The following is a 22,520-nucleotide window of genomic DNA, read 5'->3' as shown; positions in this document are numbered from 1 at the left end:
TGTTGTGTTGGAATATTAAATTTTTGCATAGAAACTATTGTTTCCTGAGCAAAACAATCATACACCACTATTGGACAGAATAAATCCTGAACTCTTAAAATTCTCATGAGGATTTCTTAACACTAAAGAAACAAATTTTTAAAACTATTTTTCAAGAATTTTCAAATATTCTTTGCATCCTTAGTTTGTGTATATTTGAAAGAGATAGCTTTTGATTGATTTTTAACTTTTTTTAAATATCCAGGGAATTCAACAGCCTTTGGGGAACTGGTAGGCAGCTTTGGGTCACAAATGGCTCATGGAATGCACTGTCACAATCCCAATTTAATAAAATAAGTTGTTTTGTTTTATTTTAAAAAGGAGCAATATCTAAGGACCAGTTTAATGTTCATTCAATATGAGAATATTTTTAACAAAGAAAGAAATGTAACCTATGCATGAGACAATGTATAGTAAAACAACATTTGAACTGGATTTACATGTTATTTCCTATATATGGCGTTGGATGTGGATCAGCACCAGCTGTTGATTATCCCTAATCAACAAATGAGATAACCAAATCATATCACTGAGAAGAATAAAAATCCTCAGTTTTGTAGAGATGCAAAACATTTTAAGGTACTAACGTAAGTGAATATTACTACAATCCTATACAGGTCTAATCTGAAGTGAGTCCCACCAAGTTCAATCAGTAAGTGTAGGATTTCAACCTTGAAAGAGTATCCAGTATATTAGTATGATTTTAAAAAAATTGTAACATGTCTTAGAAAGTCTGTAGTTATATAATGTAGCCCAGAAAAGCAGTATATAAAAGCAGTATATAAATAAATACATTACTACATTTTGTTCCCTAACAAGAATCCCAAAAACATTAATGATACTGCTGTCTATCAAACTACCTGTGCACTTGGAACTGTTTTCCATTAATCTGAATAACGATATCTGAAAAGCAAGGTTTCTTGTACAGCATCAACAGATCTTGTCCTAAGGCAGATGCAGCTTCTGTTTTAGAATTAACAGGAGAAAGAAAAAGTATTATTTTTATTTGTTTCCAGCTTATACTAGCAAATTTTGCAATCTACACATCCATAGACTATTTTAATTGTTATATTACATTTAAAAACCTAGAATCATAGAATCGTAGAGTTGGAAGAGACCATAAGGGCCATCCAGTTCAACCTCCTGCCATGCAGGAATCACAATCAAAGCATCCCCGACAGATGGCCATCCAGCCTCTGTTTGAAGACCTCTAAGGATAATTCAGTGGCACATCACATGCCATAGATAACTAAGATAATAGGTTCTGTCCACAACAATACCAATATTCTGACTAAGTATAAATGTTGATTCTTGTTTCTCTATGGGGAGGGGGGCATTTCTCTGGGTTTCAGCCAATAAAGGCAAGAATCCAATGTTTTAGTGTCTACGGATCAATCCCATTTTGAGAGAAAGGCAGGATATAAATCCAATATATAAATGAATGAATAAGTAATAAAATAAGAAAATGTTAATCTCTGAGAGAAATTCATCCTTGATATCAGTATTTTGTACATTGCTCTTTCACATACCTATCATGCATCCATGATGCTATTCAAAGATACAAGCGCATCATTCAAAACACTATGTAACCAGTATGGTTGGGAGAAAATGAAGCTTTTATTAATGAAGAAAAGGTGTGTTCCTTACATTGGGGAGTCACACATCCCTCTCTTCCCATCCCCTTTTCCTTTCATGCTGTGCCTTTGTACATTGTAAGCCTGATCATAATATTGGCTATAACGTCTCCTGATCTTTTGAAAGTCTAGTGGGGTAAAAATGTTTTGAGTCAGTAACCCAGTTACTCAGGAAATGGTAACTACTGTCTGTTTTTACCACCTCACCAATGCAATGCCCTACAGTAGAAAGTCACGGGGAACTTGAATGGAACCCTCCTCTTCTCAAGCATATAAAATAATTCACTCTTACTTAAGAAATGGGTGTAAAAGTTGCTGCCTCTACATATTGCTGCATACCTGTCTGATTGCTGCAAGCCTCATTTATCCAGGAGCCAAGTTACAAGAGAGCATTATGAATCATGACATTGCCAGTGGAATGACTGCAAACTCTGTTGGAGATGGTTCACAAACCAACACTGGTATTTAGGTAACAAAAGAAAGCCTATATACCACCATTTTAACCTCACCTGACACAGCTACAATGCCTTCAGCGTCAACAGCTTCCTCAGGAATTTCTTTTGCAATAAAAAGGGAAGAAACAGATTCTGTTTCTATGGCTCCGTCGGAAGAATACTGATGAACAGGTGTCTTTTCATGATTTTCCAGGCAGTGTTCTGCTGATATATGACCATTCTGTAGATGGCTAACTTGAAGACTTTCATCTTCCTTTGTAATTCTAGGCTTTGATATTTCTTTCTTAACAATCTCTTGCTCAGCCTCTTTAATGTTTCTATCAGACGAATACACAGCCCTAGAAAGAGAAAATCAGGCTGCAGTCTCATGCAGAGATATGTGAGAATCAGCCCCACACTGACTCCAGGACTTCCTTCAGATTACAGACCCATGATGCCAGGCTGTAAAATAAAGTTGATGCAGTGCAAAATTCAAAGTGTTCTTTGCATAAGCAGCTCAAGATATGGATTTTCTGTCTATGAGATCTGCTAGCTAAATAAATACAAATAAAATCATCTGTATCTGTCATTAGTCAGAGCAAGGTGTAAATCCGAACTCTTCCCTGGTATCTACGTTTCATAAAAGTAATAGCAGTACTTTACATTTCTGTACCACTTCATAGTGAACTACGGTAAGTACTCTCTACGCGGTTTACAATTGCCACCAACAAGCTGGGTACTCATTTACCGACCTGCAAAAGGATGGAAGGCCGAGTCTGTAACAACTTAATGCTTTTCTTGTCCCCACCTTAACAATTTGGATAAATGACCCTGTAGTAAATGTTTTTTAAAAGTGAATTTAAGGATGAAGAACACTCAAACAGCAACATAATCTTTTCTGCACAAAGGAAAGCAGAAAAGAAGCAGTCTCTACCACTGTCTAAAGGACTGGTGAAGTCAACTTTGGGACTCAGCTGGCATAGCAATAGCAAGTACATTTCTATACCGGCTTATCAGTGCACTTAAGTACTCCCTAAGTGGTTTACAATGTGTAAGCTAATTGCCCCCAACAAGACGGGTACAGTACTCATTTTAGCGACCTACAGGATGCATGGCTGAGGGGACCTTGGAGTCCCTGGGATCGAACTCACAACCTTATGGCTGTAAATGGCTGCAGTACTGGCATTTAACCACTATGCCACCATGGCTCCCTGTTTGAGTATGCTAACCAGCTTCTCTCTTCATTCACTTACCCTAAATGGGGAAGACAAAAGAGGAGCAAAGTAATCTCAGATAGCACTTCAATGTATTAGGTAAATCATGGAGCCATTTCACATTACACAATTATAGCACTATGGTTCCACTTTAACTACCATGGTTTCATCCTTCAGAGTCCTAGGATTGGCAATTTAGGGAGGGGCATTTAAAATTCTCAGCCAGACAACTCCAGCTCCTCACCAAACAGCAAATCCTAGGATTCCACTGGATGGAACCAAAGCATTTAAAAGTGGAATTATAGTGCTAAAATGGTGTAGTGTAACAGGGCCCATAGATTCAGGGCTCAGCAGCAAACCAGATTCAACTAGCATGTAAAAATGTTGGCTGACAGAGGAGCTGGATTAGTTTCTCGACATGAGAGGGGAAAAGAGGGAAAAGTAACTGAGCCTCAGTTTCCAGGCTGCAGTTGATCTTCCATCCTCTCTCCCTTTCACAATTTTCTTGGTTGGATAAATCTTAGAGGCTAAATCTACCCTATCTATCTGGGACTTCCCAGCACCGAGAGAAAGAGTTAAAACTGGCTCATCATTTCCACTCTCTTTTGAAAATGGGATTTTCCTGTCATTCCTAAAATAAATATTAAAAAAATAGCTAATCAGAATAACTAGTTGCTGGACAGAATGAATATTTCCAGAAATTAGTTAATTACAGAAGCGAGGAGAGGGTATGCACACAAAACAGACAGATCATGCTTGAAATGTTATGATTTAAATGTTGTTAAACAAACTCAAGAGGAAAAGAGAAGAATAAATTTGCATTTGAAGATATTATCATTATCCCAATATAATCCAATACATAAAGATTTTGCAAGAGAAAATGTACCCACAATAAGGGGTGTGCACATGCCAGGATATATGTACAGAAAGAAACATGACACAAAATACAAGAAATTATAATAAGATCCTGTTGTACAGACTTATGTTACCCAAAATGCTGGAGCCCCAGGAGGGCACCCACAAATTAATATGCTTAGGGGAATTTTAATAGCTCAAGTTCTGTTTTGGCTAGGGCAACAGTCAGCCTTGGGATCCCAACCCTATGTATAAAGGTTCCAAATCACACAGAACTCCAAAGGCAATTCCACATAGGTTTTTGTAGTTTTATTAAGGAGATAATCAACACACACATGTGCACACTCTCTCTCACACACAATAATTAAAGAAGCAAAGGTGAGAGATGGTGAATAGTGGAGGCCTTGTTAATGGTCATTCTGTACTGATCTTGAAGTGTGGTTCAAATTGATGAGTATCCGGAACAGAGAGGACTCTATAGCCACTGAGGCAAGTGGAATGGCCAGCTTATTGAGGTGCCTAGTAGAACTGACAGAGTGTCTGTCTGGTTACAAACTAGACCAAATTACTAGTATCCAGACACTGGTATATATACTGAAAATCATGTCTTGGGGCAGTATTCTTTGAGGGGAATTGATTAACTCTCTGCTAAGTGGTTTACCAGGAGGAAAGAATGGTTGGAAGCTGTAGTAAATGTTCAGATGACTGGTGTGAATATCTCCGACAAAGCGCACCCTTTGCTGCTGGAGAAATGACCTTTGTCTGTGTATGCACAGCCATCTCCTGCGCCCAGAGATGACATGTAAAATTTCCAAAAAATTTGAAGCCACGGGGGGGGGGGGGGGGGGATTTTGCCTCGGAAAAAAAATAGGATTTTTAAAATTAAAAACACAACATTTGGACTTTCTACAGATTTAATGTTACTCTGTTACTTTAGGAACATAAAATATGACTATGCACACTTTGATTTGGCATAAAATTATCACAATCGGTATATTAAAATATATTGTATTCAAACAATTCTTACAAACAGAATATACTTTTATTTATTTTTTTAAAATTATTTGTAACAAGTGAAGTAATAATCTCCTAAACAGGTTACCTACTGGCCACTCACCTCAGTGTCCTTTTTAATATTAGATTAATATCAAATATATCAAATATGAGAGGGGTGACTGGGGGCCTGATCTTAGGGTAAATCTTAGAATACGCTGGATCACGTACTAGAATGTTTGCAAAAAATAATTTATTGTTGACAATGAGAAAAATACCTTTAACTATTCTCAAAATACTAACAAACCTTTCAAAACAGCAATATAAAAGACAAAAAAATGGCAAATAACCTTCATTGTTCAATAAAGTCATAGAAAACAAGGTTTCGTATCTTTGTTTTAAATTCAAATAACATTGGTTCTCTTTGGGAAAGCTTCAAGAAAACTATTTCCTAGAAAGATCTTCTTGGCGATATTCATGAATTTATGGAGTGTTAAAAGAGTTCTCCTTTAAGGCATAAACATTCTTGTCCAAATCTGTTTTGAAAATGACCTCCGGAAAGACATACTGATTGCAGTGCTCTGCAATCAGATGAAACTTGTCTGTGTTTATTAGTCAATTCATAATAAGTTCCAGAAAAATACAACATAGTCCTTGAGTTGAGATACCTGCCTGGAAGCTACAACACTCTGTTATCAGACAAGTCATCTCAATTAAGGTTGCAAAATTCTTCTTCCCTTTGGGAGAGTATGCTGACTCGTCTGTTAAAACCTTCATAATCATTTGTAGGGTTCATAGACTCAAATGCCATAACAAATAAGTAATGCCTTTGGACTACACAAGAAAGGAGAAAAGTAATTTCCACATGTAAAAAAGCCAGTTCTGAATGTGAAGTCGAAGGCTTTCATGACCGGCATCCATTGTTTTTTGTGGGTTTTTCAGGCTATGTGGCCATATTCTAGAAGAGTTTATTCCTGATGTTATGCCAGCATCTGTGGCTGTATGAAGATGCCAGCCACAGATGCTGGCAAAACGTCAGGAAGAAACACTTCTAGAACATGGCCACATAGCCTGAAAAACCCACAGAAACCCAGTTCTGAATATTCTGTGATACAATTTCAACATTCAGTCAGATGCTTGCACAACCAAAAAACTGATCCCAGGTTATGAAATAGGAGGAAGTTTGAGCCTTATTACTTGAGGTCACTAGGGGCAGTTCACAGATTTATCCAACTGCCTAACAGATTCACGTGTGCCCTTCATTTCTTTCAATATGTGAACGGCTACTCATTCCTACAGAGTAACATTCTGCAGTTGGGGAAAAGGCAAAATATATTTCTAAAATTTGGCATGACAGACTTGTTTCTGCATCCCTTTGGAATACTCCTAGTTGAAAGATGGCATGTAGAGGTTGTCCAATTCAATACAGATTCAAGTTTCTGAACACAAAATGAAGAATGCCACAGAACTGCTAGGGGATGGGGACAGCATGGGGTGTCTGCTGCCATCCTGCCCACCTTGTAAGCTTCCTACGGGAGACATCTGGCTGACCATTTCAGGAAAGCCTTTGGTCTGATTCAGAAGTAGACTTCCTATGACTCCTGCAAGATACATAAGAAGGCAGAACCTTGTATTCTTTTGATTATATTACATGTCTTTTATTTTGTTTCAAAGGCAGGAATGCATCTTTTAGTTTCTATATTACATCACTATTAAAAAAAATAACAATGTTAACGTAAACACCTTCCTGGAAACCTGGGTGACAAATGTCCAATATGAAAATTTGTAAAATAAGTAGCAACGAGGCAGAGCATATAAATAGAAGCTATGATTACAACAGCACTGCACAAACTAATCATTTCCAGCCATTCTGAAGCTGCTAGTGACAGGAAGCTGACATGTCTTTATACAAAAATAAGGTAGAAGGGAAGAAGAAATACAGCCAAATTAAAAAGAGAAAGGAACCGAGAAAGCAGACTGCTTACTTCTGTTCTATCTGTATCCTGCATTTGCATGCAGCTTTTAGGAAGTGGAATGTTCTATCTCTGTGTATCTTAATTTATGATAATTGATTCAATTAATAAATATTTGATATTTAAGTAGTGCTTTATTTTGACCAAGAATCTTGCAGTATTCCCTACTGTGTGACATATCCATGGGAGGCATCACTAGCTGATCTCACAACAAGTCAAGTACATCAGAAGCAACGTGCAGTGCTGTTGTGGAAATGACTTTTTGCACTCTCAGATGAGATGACCCCTGACAGAACCAAGACATGCAAAAACCCTTCATGGTTTTTTAAAAACGATTTACATCCCTATGAAACTAAGACCTGACCTGCAGCTTTATGTTCAAAGAGTCGGCCTTAAATGTAGGCTTTAAAAGGGCATTTATGGAATATTTATGATAGGGAAATGTCTCTTTTTAAAAAGGAGCCTACTGGGAGTCAGAGTGGGGCAATAGTTAGAATGCAAGACTAAGAAATCTAAGCACTGTTATTCTTAAATTTATAGTTATATCCCACCCTTCATCATGGGATCTCAGAGCAGTATATGAGTAAAATTAATTTACGCAGTTCAAAATATTTGTTGTGTTTCCCCAGATCATTTTTAACTTATGGCAACTGTAAGGTGAATCTATCATATAGTTTTCTTGGCAAGTTTCTTCAGAGCTGGTTTGGCACTGCCAATCTCTTAGGCTGAGAGAGTGTGACTTGCCCAAGGTCACTCATTGAGTTTTTATGCTTGAGCGAGGATATGAACTCTGGTCTTCAGAGTTATAGTCCAATGCTCAAACCACTACACCACGCTGGCTTTATACTATTTAAATCAAATATAATACTCAACAAAGTGACAAGTTAAAGCAAATTAAAACTGGTTAAAAACATTTGAAAACAATTAAATCACAAAGGATTTAATATGAAGTCTTGTTTTACCTTGGTGGCACAATGAAGCCAGCACAAGCACCAAAGGAGACTCCACGGGCAGGACATTCTCTACTGAGCCATTAAGTCTACTAAGACAACCTGAGGCAGTCACCATATAAATAACCAACATCTAGGTTGAGGTCAACAGACACAAGGGGTAACAGGATTTCACTATGTTTAACCTGGCAGTGCTATGATTCTGTAGTGTGAAAGGACTCAAGGAAAATGTAAGGAGAGGCTGTTGCCTACGAGAAACATCTGAGAAAGGGTAGCCCTTAAGCTCGCATTAGGTGAGACCCACAATGGTAGGAGCAACAAATGGCTGGAGTCAGAACTATAGAAATAAATAATCATGCCATTTGTTTAAATATCTTGAGAAGATATTCAGATGTTTTCCTATCATTGGGAGTTTAGACAAAGAAGAATGACCTTTACACACCAACATGAAGAGCCTACAGGACAATCAAGGACATAAGATAATTGGAAGTTTGAGTAACCCCTTTTCAAAAAAGCATCTGACCTGGAATTACATTTACCTTACTGAACATTTGAAGACGGAGGAAGAAAGGAAACAGAACAAGATAACTGCTTTCAAAGAGAATTAAAGTAGGAATATAGAAAACAAAGCTTTAAATGCAAATTTTTAAATGGGGCACAGACATGAGATAGGAAACTACCAAAAATAAAATTTAAAAACATAATAGGAGTATCACCTCCAGCAGCTGCTAACTGATAAAAATCCTTATTTCTTGCACAAGCTTTTGTTTCATTTCACAAGCTACAGATAGAGATAAGAAAATTCAATTATTATTGTATCGTAAGTGTTCAAAGTCACTGAAATAAACAATACAATAGACTAAAAATGGCTTTAGGAAAAGCTGGTTAATCAACCATAGATTTAGACTTCATAGGTTATTGACAGTACAAATGTATGTTAAGGTACTTATTGAAGTTGTTATTTATTGCATCTGTATATAGCAGGCAAAACTCTATGGCAAGTTTGAAGAATAAAGGTTAAAACCTTAATAAATACATAAATTTGATAAAACAATGTAAAATCATAAACAGATTCAAACAGCCACAAAATATAACCAAATCAAAGCCAACATCAGGGCAAAGCAGCAGTGTGAGGATGTAAATGGAGGAATTCACAATCCCTTAGCTCTATTTTGCTTTAAAACTCAAAGTCTAGGAGGCCTGAGAAATAAGAAGGTCTAAGAGATTCCTTTCCTTTTAGCTATATAACTTTTTTTTGGGCGGGGGTGGTGGTGGTATATTCTGGCATGCTAAATTTGAAAGGCAGTCTTGAAAATCTGTTGCTTTTTCTTAAGCAAGTTTCCTAAAGCTTATTTTTCACACACAAACTATAAAATATGAGAATAAATATATTATACATATAGCTACAGCTATAATATGACACTCAGCCCCAATATCCATTTTTAAACATGAAAATACCACTATGCTATTTCCCTAAAGCCTCCTGCATTGTTCCAATTAATTTGATTATGCAGTTGCTAATTGAAATTGACAAAAAAAATCTTTGCTTTGAAAGCTGTGGGCACAGAAAGAACAGGATTTCCTCTTTTCGGTTGGTAGCGTGACCAATGACATTCACTATCGAATTTCTAGTCTTACTAGCAACTGCAAAGGTTGCAAGATAAAAAGGAAGGAAGTGAGGAGGACAAAAAGTTAGGAAAACATGAAGAAATCACAGCAAGGTTGTTGAAATGAAAAGGAAAATTAATTGTCTTCATATTATATTGATTAATGAAAGCCATTTAATTCTACTTATTAACCTCTGATATATAAAGCAATTATAACTTCTGTGCAGAAGTAAGTTTTGACCAGTCCAAAATTGGGGAACAATTTTTTTTAGTAATCAAAAACTGTGATATTCCCAGGGAATCCCTTAGAAAAGACATTCTGCTTTTATAAAGTAGCCAAATTAACATAACCTCTTCCCTACAGGCTTGAAACTCACATAAGCAAAAAGTCACTCACTCTTGCATTACAAAGAGAATGTCTAATATACAGTGGCTATGGTATTTAGCCCTTGTGAAACAATCTGTCAATAGGACTCTTTTTGAGCTGATCCTGCTTTTCACACATTTCATGTAGGAAATGGCTTCTAGGTCGCACCAAAAAAGAAAAAGAAAAAAGATTAGTTCATTCTCTGGAGAGGACCAGAACTCCTGAAGGGATAGCTAAAATATCCCGAAAACCAGTCAAATTAGCTGAGAAAATGAGTGGACTGTCAGAAAAGAAAATGCTGCTGCCTTCATCTCATCCATGTTGTTTTATGCTTTCAAGTCACTTCTGATGTGTGGTGACCCTAAGGCAAACCTATGCCTGGGTTTTGTGGCAAGGTTTAGAGAAGGTCTGCCACTGCCTTTCTCTGGGGCTGAGATAGTGTGACTTGCTCAAGGTCACTAAATGAGTTTCCGTGGCCATGCAGAGATCTGAACCCTGGTTTCCCAGAGTCCTACTCCAACATTCGAAGCACTACACCATCCTAGTTCCTGCCTTCTCATACCTAGCAAGAAAATGCATGTGTTACAGGTCTTGGGAATGTTACTTTGTTGGATTAAAGTTTCTAGAATCCCCCATGTAGGTTAGAGGTTTTTTTGTTGTTGTTGTTTTTGTCATCCTACAGTCAAAACTCTGTATTCACAGATTCTTTATCCACAGATTCAACCATCCATGGCTTCAAAATAGCCAAAAGAATATTACAAATTCCAAAAAGCAAATCTGGATTTTGTCATTTTATATAAGGGGCATCATTTTACAACACCATTGTATATAATGGGACTTGAGTATCCATAGGTTGTGGTATCCATGGGAGATCCTGGAACCAAACCCCAGTGGATACCAAGGGCCCCCTGTAGTTGATTTTTGCAGCTTCACAAAGAAGGATATTCCTGATTTTGATCAAACTAGCCAACTCTGAAGACTAGTAAAATATTCAGTGGCAGGGTCATTAAGGGAGCTGTATATTGCACTGGCCCTTACTGATGAAATATTCTCTGTGTGGAGACTCTGAGCATCTCCATCTGGATTCTAGCCAGCAGATACTCATCTCAGACATTTATCTATTGGGTTCTGCAAGATTTACTTTCTGGTAAACAACTATAGGCGTTCCTTGCTTTGAGATGCTTTACTAATATGATGCTTTTCAATTATACAGTACAGTATCATTTTCCTACCCAATCTCAGTCTATTTACAGAATTTGTGTACTTCATTTTTCAGTATCATATTTTTGGCAATGTTTTTATTTATTATTTTTCTTTTTGCATCTTTTTAAAGACCTAGTCCTATTGTATACTTAATAAATGACAGTATAAAGATGTTTTTAAGGTTTATATGCGCAGTTGGCTCTCCGTTTTCACAAGGGATCCGTTCCGGACCCCCCCCCCCAAAAAAAAACACAAAGACTTGCACATATTCAAGCCCATAGGCTTAAATGGGATGCCTGGCTTTGAGTGTGCGCAGGGTGTGCCTCACAGTGGTGTGCTCCATTAAGAATGATGGCGGTAACCCCTCCGTGAATAATCAAGAATGCAGATCTCAAGTATGTGAGAAAGCAAGGGCCACTGTACTGGCAAGTGAAAGGAAAGCTGTGATCTACTTTAAGGCAATATTCGCTTTACAGTGGTTGCCTGGAACATAATCCACTGTATTGACCAGGTATGCCTGGACAAGATTGAAGCATTAATAGTACTGAATAAATATAGCCCTCCCATACTTCTTGGTGAGTACATCTGAAGTATCAATATAGAAAACAGTCTTTTAAATCACTCCTCCCCGCTGCCATGCATCCTGAAAAACACAAACATTTGATGAAAAACCGACATTTGAACCAGATCTGCTAACTTAATTGATAGAAACATAGGCGGGATACAAACTGCCGCTTTGCGGCGCTTCCCCGCTGGCGCCATTTGCTCCGTGCGGGAGCCGCAGCAGCCAAACCGCACGGCTCCCGCGTGGAGCAAAAAAGAAGCTCCATTTTGGAGCTTCTTCTTGCGGCGCCTCTATGACGTCGCGAGGTGCCTGGCGTGGACTCGCGACGTCATAGGCGCTGCGACACGTCTGGACGCTATGCGTCCAGTACGTAAAGATGGCGGCGCCCATATAGAAGGTGCGCCGCCATCTTGTACGTATAGGATACGTACTAGGGTTAGGGGGGTGCGGAAGCACCGCCCCTTCCTAACACTAGTACGTATCCTATACGTACTATATGGCGGTTTGTAACCCGCCATAGAATCATAGAATAATAGAGTTGGAAGAGACCGCAAGGGCCAGACATTCAGAAACATTAGAAAGCAAACTATATTGACTCATTCCAGGTCATTCACCTTTCAGCCTAATGCAGATAATACTGAAGAGCCATATAAAAATATTTTTAAAGTAATAAATTCTTACTACTTCATGGCCACAAAAAGACAACAACCCTCTTTTCCTTTTTTCCCCTTGATGCCTTCTGATTTAGCATTTGTCAAATGCTATTTTAACATATACTGTATATATACATTAAAGCATATACAGGCATACATCAGTTAGCAAAGCCTCTGATATACAGTAGATGCTTCTTTTTACAAAATCTTTTTAAGCCCACCCAACCACTCTTTTCCTTCTTGGCTTCTTTCTGCCTCAAGGGTGTTTTTTTTTAAAGCAGCATTGACATTGGAAGAATGGTAAAGGAGGGCTGGAGAAACAGAGACTTTCAGTGTCAGGTTTGAAGCAGTAATCAATGAAATAGTGCTTGAATTGTGAAAGAATGTGATTCTACTCTCAGAGAGCTTACAGTAACTGTGTGTACCTGCCTACAACAGGAAAAGTAAACAACAGCTGCTTTTAGAAAGGTTTACTGAACATGTGTGAAAAGCAAAACAGTGAAAAAAAGGGAAAGCAGGTAAGCCTGCTTCATTAGCTATCACAAACATGTTAAAAAGTCATAAATCTACATTTGACCATCAAAATTGAAATCATAAGAAATGTGGAGCAGCCCCCATTCCCATCCCAAAATACGCACCCAACAAATACTGGAAGAAGCTTTCAAGTTTTAGAAGGTTCAAAATGTTTTTGTTCACTTGCGCTAGGCTTACATGACCTGGTTGATTCATTTCACATGTGAATACTTCTATACTGAATAAAAAGTTTACCAAAACATGTTGAACTAATCCTTTTTATCGTGCAGGAACCTATCCCTATTCTTTCCATGCTAATTCTGTCCCTGGTACCAAATAGTCATTTAAAGAAGTAAAACCCATTAACATTAATCTCCATTATAGAGGAAACATTTCTGACAGGCTATGTACTCAAATGCACATGTCAAAGCTGAGACAATAGGAGGACTAGGGATGCCAGATTGAAAATTATACTTTGAAGCAATATTTTTAACTTGGCTAAAACCATGTATCATACCAAACAATAAAAGAGAACTAGAACTGGAAGGACATGATCTAAGATGGGATTGGTACTGATATCTATGGCATAAAAAAACAAAGTGCAGTGCACTAGTGTCATACGTGGACATGCCATATGTGGTTTTCAGCTTACGCTGAAGCCGCACACAGGAGGAAACAATGGCACATGCACTATACTGCGCAACGTGCACAAGCCCCATTGTTCTTAATGGGGCTCGAACATATGCGTCTTTTTCTTTTACGTGAGATGGTGGAGTCTGGAATGGATCCCCCATAAGGGAAGAGACCACTGTCAATGCAGACTTTAAAAACCATATTTGGAGGAGGTCACTATTAAAAATATGGCAAATATATAAAGAAAGATCGAATCCTAAAATCCCAGGATGGGTATCTCTGTAAGAGTCTTTTTGCAAACGAGAACAGAGGCGGGATACAGACCGCCAAAAAATGGCGGTCTCCCCACTGCCTTGGTTTGCTCCGCGACCAAACTGCGTGGCTGTCGCAGAACAAAAAGAATCCGCAAAAAGCGGGTTCTTCTTGCGGCGTACTTGTGACTCTGCAATGCGCCAATGGCACATTTGCGGCGTCACAAGTGAAGGGCACCCCCCCCAAAAGAGCTCCTCTGAGGGAGTGGAGGGGATGCACTGTACCTAAGGATGCCAAGGAGAGCCAGGCGACAGGAAGAATTTGGCCCCCTCTCTGAGCGACAGCTGGCGACAGCAGAGCTGGAATGCGGAGAGCATTAGTGGAGCCTCCTGCCAGTCTATCCATCTGTGTCGGGGTGGGAGGGAAGGGTTTGCTCGGGGGAGGGGGGCAGCAGCAGTTGCGCAAGCGCTCTTTGCTTTGATTACCTAAAGATAATGGTATGTAGGAGAGGGGAATAGGGTTACTAAGTAAGAATACAGCTAAGGAATATGTGGGAAGTTGTCTGTACTTGTCTTTTGCTTATTTTATTTTATTATATTATATTATTATAATATTATAAGACAGGAAAAATCCCACCTGTTCCAAGCTTTTCTTCTCCAGCCATTGGTCAGACACAAACCTTGAGAACACGGAATCACAGAGTTGGAAGAGGCCTCAAGGGCCACTGAGTCCAACCACTTGCTCAGTGCAGGATCTCCAGCTAAAGCAGAGAGCTGCATCCAAAGATATATTTCCAAAAGCACAGGCTGATGACCTACTATCAAAGGTACCAGGTTCTAACAAGTTCTTTAACTAACATCTATAGCAATATCACCTTGAAACACATTTTACAGAACAAAATAAGACAAGTGGAAACTTACTGTAGGAATGTTTTAAATTCTAAGATATCCAAATTCTCAAGATCAATAACTTCACAAGCGCTTGTATTATTTAACCATCTTCCAGCTACATGCCAAAAAAAGTCAGGAACTCGTGCTAAAAGCACTGCTTTGTGAGCTCTGAGCAGAGTCTTGCCAACACAGAAAGTGATGTCTGTTTGGATTTCCTCTTTAAGAAGCCTGCAATGGAACAGAAACAGTTTCACAATCAATTTAAAGGTGAGCTCAGATGTGACAGGCAGGTTATAGCATGTTAGCATTTTATCTGAATGGGTTTGAAATTCTCCATTATCAAAGGGAATGGAAAGAAAACTACAGTAGAAAGTTAGTTATAGAGCAGGTCATTCTGGTAAGACTGAGTGATCAGACAATCCGGAAAAACATTGGGTTCATTCATATTTTTGGACAAACTAAAGATTTCTTCAGGGTCCAGATCTATATATAACAGATATTCTTCATATCTGTTGGTGACAGTCACCCTTTTCTTGTACTTTCCCCTATTTTTCTTCTTCTTGGGGAAACATTGAGAATTCCTTTTTAGAAACTGCCAGGCTGTAGCTACAGTCGCCCCTCCATTTTCACGGACTTGAGATCTGCGGTTTTGATTATTCACAGAAAGGCAACCTCCATTAAAGTTAATGGCGCATGCACCTGTGGTGTACACACATAGCCACAGGCAGGAGTGCACATCCATTCAAGCCTATGGGGCTTGAATATATGTGAATTTCTGAATTCACGGGGAGGGGGATCCGGATCTTCCCCAGTTAAATCTCTGATTTGTGTAGGTAGATTTGTTGAGAAAATGTGTCGTATTGAACACTGCCTATTGTTTTGCATTCTGATTTAATTGTTTTTGTCCTCTCAATTATGAAAAAAAGGCAATTCTGTTTCACAGGCATCTCTGATAGAAGGACAATATGCTTTTGCAAGTTAAAAAAAAAGCCTTCTATACATACAGTACACTAGCTGAAATACTGATGGTGACATACACTGGCTTGTTTTCTGTTACAGTAGTGTATGAAACTTCTCATTGAAAAAACAACAACAGAAAGAGGCATTCATTACCATCTTTCACAACATCTTCCACACAACCTATGATTGAGGCACTGGATTACACCTCCCATGGCCAACAAATGACCAGAGCATTGGGAAGGTCTGGAGTATCAGCCAGCTCCAGTGTTGTGGCTGGGAAAAGGGAAGAACCATTGATTTTCTGGGTGCTAGCTCTTCCTTTCTCCTGCAGCAAAACTGTAAGTCAAATGATCGGTAAATTTAATAAAATGGGCAGAATGACATCACAACTAAATACATGTAACTTTTTTTTAAACAGGTCTATCCTTAAAAGTCATTCAACAAAGCTCAGCTGCCTCAGAACATGGTTACCCCATTACCATTGCAGTTAACTTGGATGGACAAGCCAATATACTGATTTTGACCCTTATAGAAATACAACAGAGATAATCTACTTTTAATTTGAGGAGAATTTTTGCTTCAGATAGAATCATAGACTCACAGAGTTGGAACGCTGTCAAAAGCCTAACTGAAATCAAGATATACTATATCCACAGCATTCCCTTCATCTACCAAGCTGGTAATTTTATCAGAAAAAGAGATTAGATTTGTCTGGCATGACTTGTTTCTCCGAAACCCATGTTGACTTTTTGTGATTATGGCATTGCTTTCTAGATGTTCACAGACTCTCTGTTTAATGATCTGCTCCAGAATCTTTCTTGGTATAGATGTCAGACTAACTGGACGATAATTGTTGGGATCCTCTTTCTTCCCCTTTTTGAAGATGGGGACAACGTTTGCCCTCCTCCAGTCTGCTGGGACTTCTCCTGTTCTCCAGGAGTTCGCAAAGATTATTGCCAATGGCTCTGATATTACATTTGCCAGTTCTTTTAAAACCCTTGGATGTAGTTCATCTGGTCCTAGAGACTTAAATCCGTTCAGATTAAACGGGTATTCCAGACCCACTAAGGGCCTATGCTTTATTTATTTATTTTTGGAAAGGGGAGCTGCACTCTGTTTAAAGTAAAAGCCACATTTGGAGATCCTCCAGGAAGGGGAATTATCAGTTTTGACACAATTTTTATTGTTACTGTTGTTTTTTGATCAGGGAGCATTGATTTGCAGAACCCCAAGCTGCAAAAAGGAAAAGAAAAAAAAAGGCTCAAGGCATACAGCCTATTGCATGCCCCTGGTGTAAATGATTTACTGTATGAACTCATGTATAAGTCTAGACATTTTAGTCAAAAAAATTGGCACAAAAAAACTGTGGCCTGTTACAGACTGTCATAATAAAGCTGCTTTGGGTCTCTTTGGAGGTATGCTGTTTAAATGATGCATGCATCCTAAGAATCCGGAAGCTGCACCAAAGCTGCACTACAGTGCTTAGGAACAGAGTGTGGCTTTGGTGCGACCTCCGGACTCTTAGGACCCAGGCATCATTTAAATAGCATACCTCCAAAGAGACCTGAAGCAGCTTTATTTTGGCAGTCTGTAACAGGCCTGAGTCAACTTACCCATAGGTCAATGTAAGTACTGTACTGTACTTTTAACTCTTAGCAAAAAAAAGGAACCATCCCCTGCTGAAAGGCAAGAGTGTGATCTGTCCTGGAAGCACTGACTCCCCCTTCCATCCAGTTACGCCTGCTGCAATTTTAAAAGTTCTTTGGAATCCCCCCCCCCCCCATTGCTTTATCCTTTCGATCTTTTATTACACGCATCTAGGTTTTACCCTTGACCTATCCATGGGACATATCAAAATCCATAATTTTTGGCCCCAAAACCTTCCCTCAGCTTATAGTTGAGGTCCACTTATAGTAGAGTATATACGATAAAACTTTTAGGGATCAGTCATTTCTGTGCAGAACATATTGAGCGTTCGGTCTCAAATTCCCTTTCCATCCAGATTGGTGGGGACAAGGATTAAGTGTTCTTCTGTGGTGATGGTACTCACCACACAGGATAGACCAGTGATGGCGAACCTATGGCACATGTGCCAGAGGTGGCACTCAGAGCCCTCTCTGTGGGTACATGCTCTGTCACCCCAGCACAGAGTTTGCCAGAGTTTGTTACTAAATAAGTGGGTTTTGGGTTGCAGTTTGGGTACTCGGTCTGTAAAAGGTTCACCACCACTGGGACAGACCTACCAGCCCATTGAAAGCCCAACTAAGGTGCAAAACACACCACAGAAATAATCCAGTTTGAGACTGCTTTAACTATCCTGGCTCAGTGCTAGGGAATTCTAGGAATTGTAGTTTTATGAGACATTTAGCCTTCTCTGTCAGAGAGCTCTGATGCCAAAACAAACTACAATTCCCAGGATTCCCTAACAGCATTGAGCCAAGGCAGTTAAAGCAGTTTCAAAGTTTCAGAGGGAGCCATCAGGCAGACCCAGCAACATCGAGGTCTGCCTGAAGGAAGAGGCCCCTCCCTCTTCAACTGTCATCTCGGCCTCAGAGGGAGCCATCAGGCAGACCCAGCAACATCGAGGACTGCCTGAAGGAAGAGGCCCCTCCCTCTTCAACTGTCATCTCGGCCTCTGAGGGAGCCATCAGGCAGACCCAGCAACATCGGGGACTGCCTGAAGGAAGAGGCCCCTCCCTCTTCTCTCGGCCAGAGGGAGCCATCAGGCAGACCCAGCAACATCGAGGTCTGCCTGAAGGAAGAGGCCCCTCCCTCTTCAACTGTCATCTCGCCTCAGAGGGGCCATCAGGCAGAACCCAGCCAACATCGGGGACTGCCTGAAGGAGAGGCCCCTCCCTCTTCAACTGTCATCTCGGCCTCAGAGGGAGCCATCAGGCAGACACAAACATCGGGACGCCTGAAGGAAAGGCCCCTCCCTCTCTCAACTGTCATCTCGGCCTCAGAGGGAGCCATCAGGCAGACCCAGACATCGGGGACTGCCTGAGGAAGAGGCCCCTCCCTCTTAAACTGTCATCTCGGCCTCAGAGGGAGCCATCAGGCAGACCCAGCACATCCGGGACTGCCTGAAGGAAGAGGCCCCTCCCTCTCAACTGTCATCTCGGCCTCAGAGGGAGCCATCAGGCAGACCCAGCAACATCGGGGACTGCCAGAAAGAGGCCCCTCCCTCTTAACTGTCATCTCGGCCTCGAGGGAGCCATCAGGCAGACACGCAACATCGGGGACTGCCTGAAGGAAGAGGCCCCCCCTCTTAACGTCATCTCGGCCTCAGAGGAGCCATCAGGCAGACCAGCAACATCGAGGACTGCCGAAGGAAGAGGCCCCTCCTCTTCAACTGTTCATCTCGGCCTCAGAGGACCCATCAGCCAGCCCAGCAACATCGGGGACTGCCTGAGGAAGAGGCCCCTCCCTCTTCAACTGTCATCTCGGCCTCAGAGGGAGCCATCAGGCAGACCCAGCAACATCGAGGATGCCTGAAGGAAGAGGCCCCTCCCTTCAACTGTCATCTCGGCCTCAGAGGGAGCCATCAGGCAGACCGCAACATCGGGGACTGCCTGAAGGAAGAGGCCCCTCCCTCTTCAACTGTCATCTCGGCTCAGAGGGAGCCATCAGCAGACCCAGCAACATCGGGGACTGCCTGAAGGAAGAGGCCCTTCCCTCTTCAACTGTCATCTCGGCCTCAGAGGGAGACCAGGCAGCCCAGCAACATCAAGGTCTGCCTGAAGAAGAGCCCCCTCCTCTTCAACTGTCATCGCGGCCTCAGAGGGAGCCATCAGGCACCTAGCAACATCAAGGTCTGCCTGAAGGAAGAGGCCCTCCCTCTTCAACTGTCTTTGGCCTCTGAGGGAGCCATCAGGCAGACCCAAGCACATCAAGGTCTGCCTGAAGGAAGAGGCCCCTCCTCTCAACTGTCATCTCGGCCTCAGAGGGAGCCATCAGGCAGACCCACGCACATCGAGGTCCGTGTAAGAAGAGGCCACTCCCTCCTCAACTGTCATCTCTGCCTCAGAGGGAGCCATCAGGCGACCCAGCAACATCGGGGACTGCCTGAAGGAAGAGCCCCTCCTCTTCAACTGTCATCTCGGCCTCAGAGGGAGCCATTAGGCAGACCAGCACATCTTGGACTGCCTGAAGGAAGGGCCCTTCCCTCTTCAACTGTCATCTCGGCCTCAGAGGGAGCCATCAGGCAGGCCCACAACATCAAGGTCTGCCTGAAGGAAGAGGCCCCTCCCTCTTCAACTTTCATCCTCGGCCTCAGAGGGAGCCATCAGGCAGTGACCTACACATCAAGGTCTGCCTGAAGGAAGAGGCCCTTCCCCTTCAACTGTCCATTTGGCCTCTGAGGGAGCCATCAGGCAGACCCAGCAACATCAAGGTCTGCCTGAAGGAAGAGGCCCCTCCCTCTCAACTGTCATCTCGGCCTCAGAGGGAGCCATCAGGCAGACCTACAACATCAAGTCTGCCTGAAGGAAGAGGCCCTCCCTCCTGTCTCAACTGCCTCTGGCCTCTGAGGGAGCCATCAGGCAGACCAGCAACATCAAGGTCTGCCTGAGGAAGAGAGCCCCCCCTCTTCAACTGTCATCTCGGCCTCAGAGGGAGCCACAGGCAGACCCAGCAACATCGGGTCTGCCTGAGGAAGAGGCACTCCCTCCTCAACTGTCATCTCGGCCTCAGAGGGAGCCATCAGGCAGACCCAGCAACATCGGGGACTGCCTGAAGGAAGAGCGCCCTCCCCTTCAAACTGTCATCTCGGCTCAGAGGGAGCCATTAGGCAGACCCAGCAACATCTTGGACTGCCTGAAGGAAGAGGCCCTTCCCTCTCAAACTGTCATCTCGGCCTCAGAGGGAGCCATCAGGCAGCCCAGCAACATCAAGGTCTGCCTGAAGGAAGAGGCCCCTCCCTCTTCAACTGTCATCTCGGCCTCAGAGGAGCCATCAGGCAGACCTAGCAACAATCAAGGTCTGCCTGAAGGAAGAGCCCTTCCCTCTTCAACTGTCTCTTGGCCTCTGAGGGAGCCATCAGGCAGACCCAGCAACTCGGGGACTGCCTGAGAGCTGGTGGAGGACTACTTTGCCGCTGCCCCCCCCCCATGTCACCTGGAAGAAGCTCCCCAGAACTGCTGGAGGAGCGTCTTGCCGCTGTGGTGGCTTTTACCAGGGGGGAGGGGTCAGTGAGAGAGGGTGTGTTTTTAGTGATATCTTAATTGTTTTATTATATTTGCTGTGAACCGCCTGATCTATGGAAGGCGGTATAAAATAATAAGTTTATTTATTTATTTTATTTAAATATGGGGATGCACTAAAACAAATGACAGTACTTACCCATAGGGAAACCATACTGGCCCAAGTCACTGGAGAACACTTGATCACAGGGGATCATTGCAAAACACTTGCCCTGGGCCCACAAAAAACTCCAGCTCCCAGAATTCCATAGCAAAGAGCCAGAGGGAGAGTTAAAGCGGCGCAAAACCGGGTTATTTGTCCAGTGTGGATGCAGCCCAGACTGCCCTGCCCTCCTTACCTGTCTATATCCTGCCTCAGTTGCTCGGCCACCATCTCCTTCAGCCTCCGCCGCTCCCAGGCGCCGCTCCTAGGCCTCCCTCGAGGGTTCCCACCAGGGCCCCCTTTGCCCCCACTGCACGCCATGGAGCCACAACTGTTCGCGGTTGTGTCGGATTTGAGATTGCCAGACGATCCCTTAGCTGCACCACTCTGGGATTCACGAAGCGGAGATGCACCGACGCCTAACTCTCCTCCTCCGCACGTTGCGGACAACGGCCACTCTCGCTACGCAGAAGCAGAAACGGTCTGAAAATTATCGTACTAGGAGGCGTTTAAACTAAGCCGGAAGCCTCCCCTATCTAGGCGATACCCAAGAAAGGCCCGCCTCTCCCTTCTTCTCATTGGACGGCCGGACGCTCTGGACCAATCAGAGTTGCGGAAGCCGTTGAGTGGCTCCTTCATTTTGTTTACCATTCTTGCCCTCACATGGAGGAAGGAGGCTGGCCAGTGGGAGCCCAGTGGTTCTTGGATGGCAAATAGAGTCCTAGAGTTGGAAGAGACCCCAAGAAGGGCTATCAAGTCCAACCCCATTCTGCCATGCAGGAACTCCAAAGCATCCCTGACAGATGGCCATCCAGCCTCTGTTTAAACCCCTCAGACAGGGCTGAATCTTATCACCTTGTTCAGATTATATGCTACTGTTCCCTACCTACATAGGAACCTGTGGCTTCACAAAGGAAGGAGACATGTTGGATTCCAAGGAAATGTTTTCTCTGAGTTGCAAATGGACATTAAATTCCCTTGACTTTGAAACTCTCCCAATCCCCATATGGCCAGAAAGAGGAGGAGATGCCAGCCTGCAATAAATACTGAAAAGGATAGATCTGAACTGAAACCTTACTTATGCTCAGGAGTTGAACATTATAGTCCTGAAATGTACTGAGGGCAAATTTTGTCAGGATGAAGGATTCAGGTCATGTCAAATCCCTCTGCTCTGGGATGTAAACAACCCTGAAATGGCTCCTGAGTCAAGATATAACCCAAATAAGAAGTACTGCAGAGAGTTTGGAGACAGTAAAAAGAAAACGTATAGATAATAGTTGGATTGATGGGTATCCATGAGGGATAGAAAGATGTATGCTAGATGTAATGTTTGAATATCCAATGAATGTAAAAGGGTGTATATGTTTAATTTTTAAGTAACCGATGAAATGTGATTTGTAGTTTTCTTTGTTCAAAGTACACACTATAAAAGCTTGGTTCAC

At 42.0% G+C, this 22,520-nt stretch overlaps 1 protein-coding gene across 5 annotated transcripts in view; it reads right to left on the bottom strand.

The window, feature by feature from the left end:
- Positions 1–21,577, bottom strand: part of BTBD8 (BTB domain containing 8) — a 64,992-nt gene extending 43,415 nt beyond the window's left edge. For 3 of the 5 annotated variants that reach the window (XM_042462951.1, XM_042462950.1, XM_042462953.1), the window contains exons 1-4: positions 21,275–21,577; positions 14,806–15,003; positions 2,183–2,466; positions 900–1,002 (exon numbers count right to left, since the gene is read on the bottom strand). In XM_042462951.1, the coding sequence (XP_042318885.1) occupies positions 900–1,002; positions 2,183–2,466; positions 14,806–15,003; positions 21,275–21,399 (710 nt within the window). In that variant the 5' untranslated portion in view covers positions 21,400–21,577. Of the gene's footprint in view, positions 1–899; positions 1,003–2,182; positions 2,467–14,805; positions 15,004–21,274 lie in introns of those variants that run through there. The other 2 variants (XM_042462954.1, XM_042462955.1) reach the window with 2 other exon arrangements.
- Positions 21,578–22,520: the final 943 nt, after the last annotated feature.

This window comes from Sceloporus undulatus, chromosome 4, assembly GCF_019175285.1.
Source record: "Sceloporus undulatus isolate JIND9_A2432 ecotype Alabama chromosome 4, SceUnd_v1.1, whole genome shotgun sequence".
In the NCBI taxonomy this organism is placed as follows: Eukaryota; Metazoa; Chordata; class Lepidosauria; order Squamata; family Phrynosomatidae; genus Sceloporus; species Sceloporus undulatus.
Note: the sequence above shows the minus strand (reverse complement) of the source record. Positions and strands in the feature narration are given on the sequence as shown.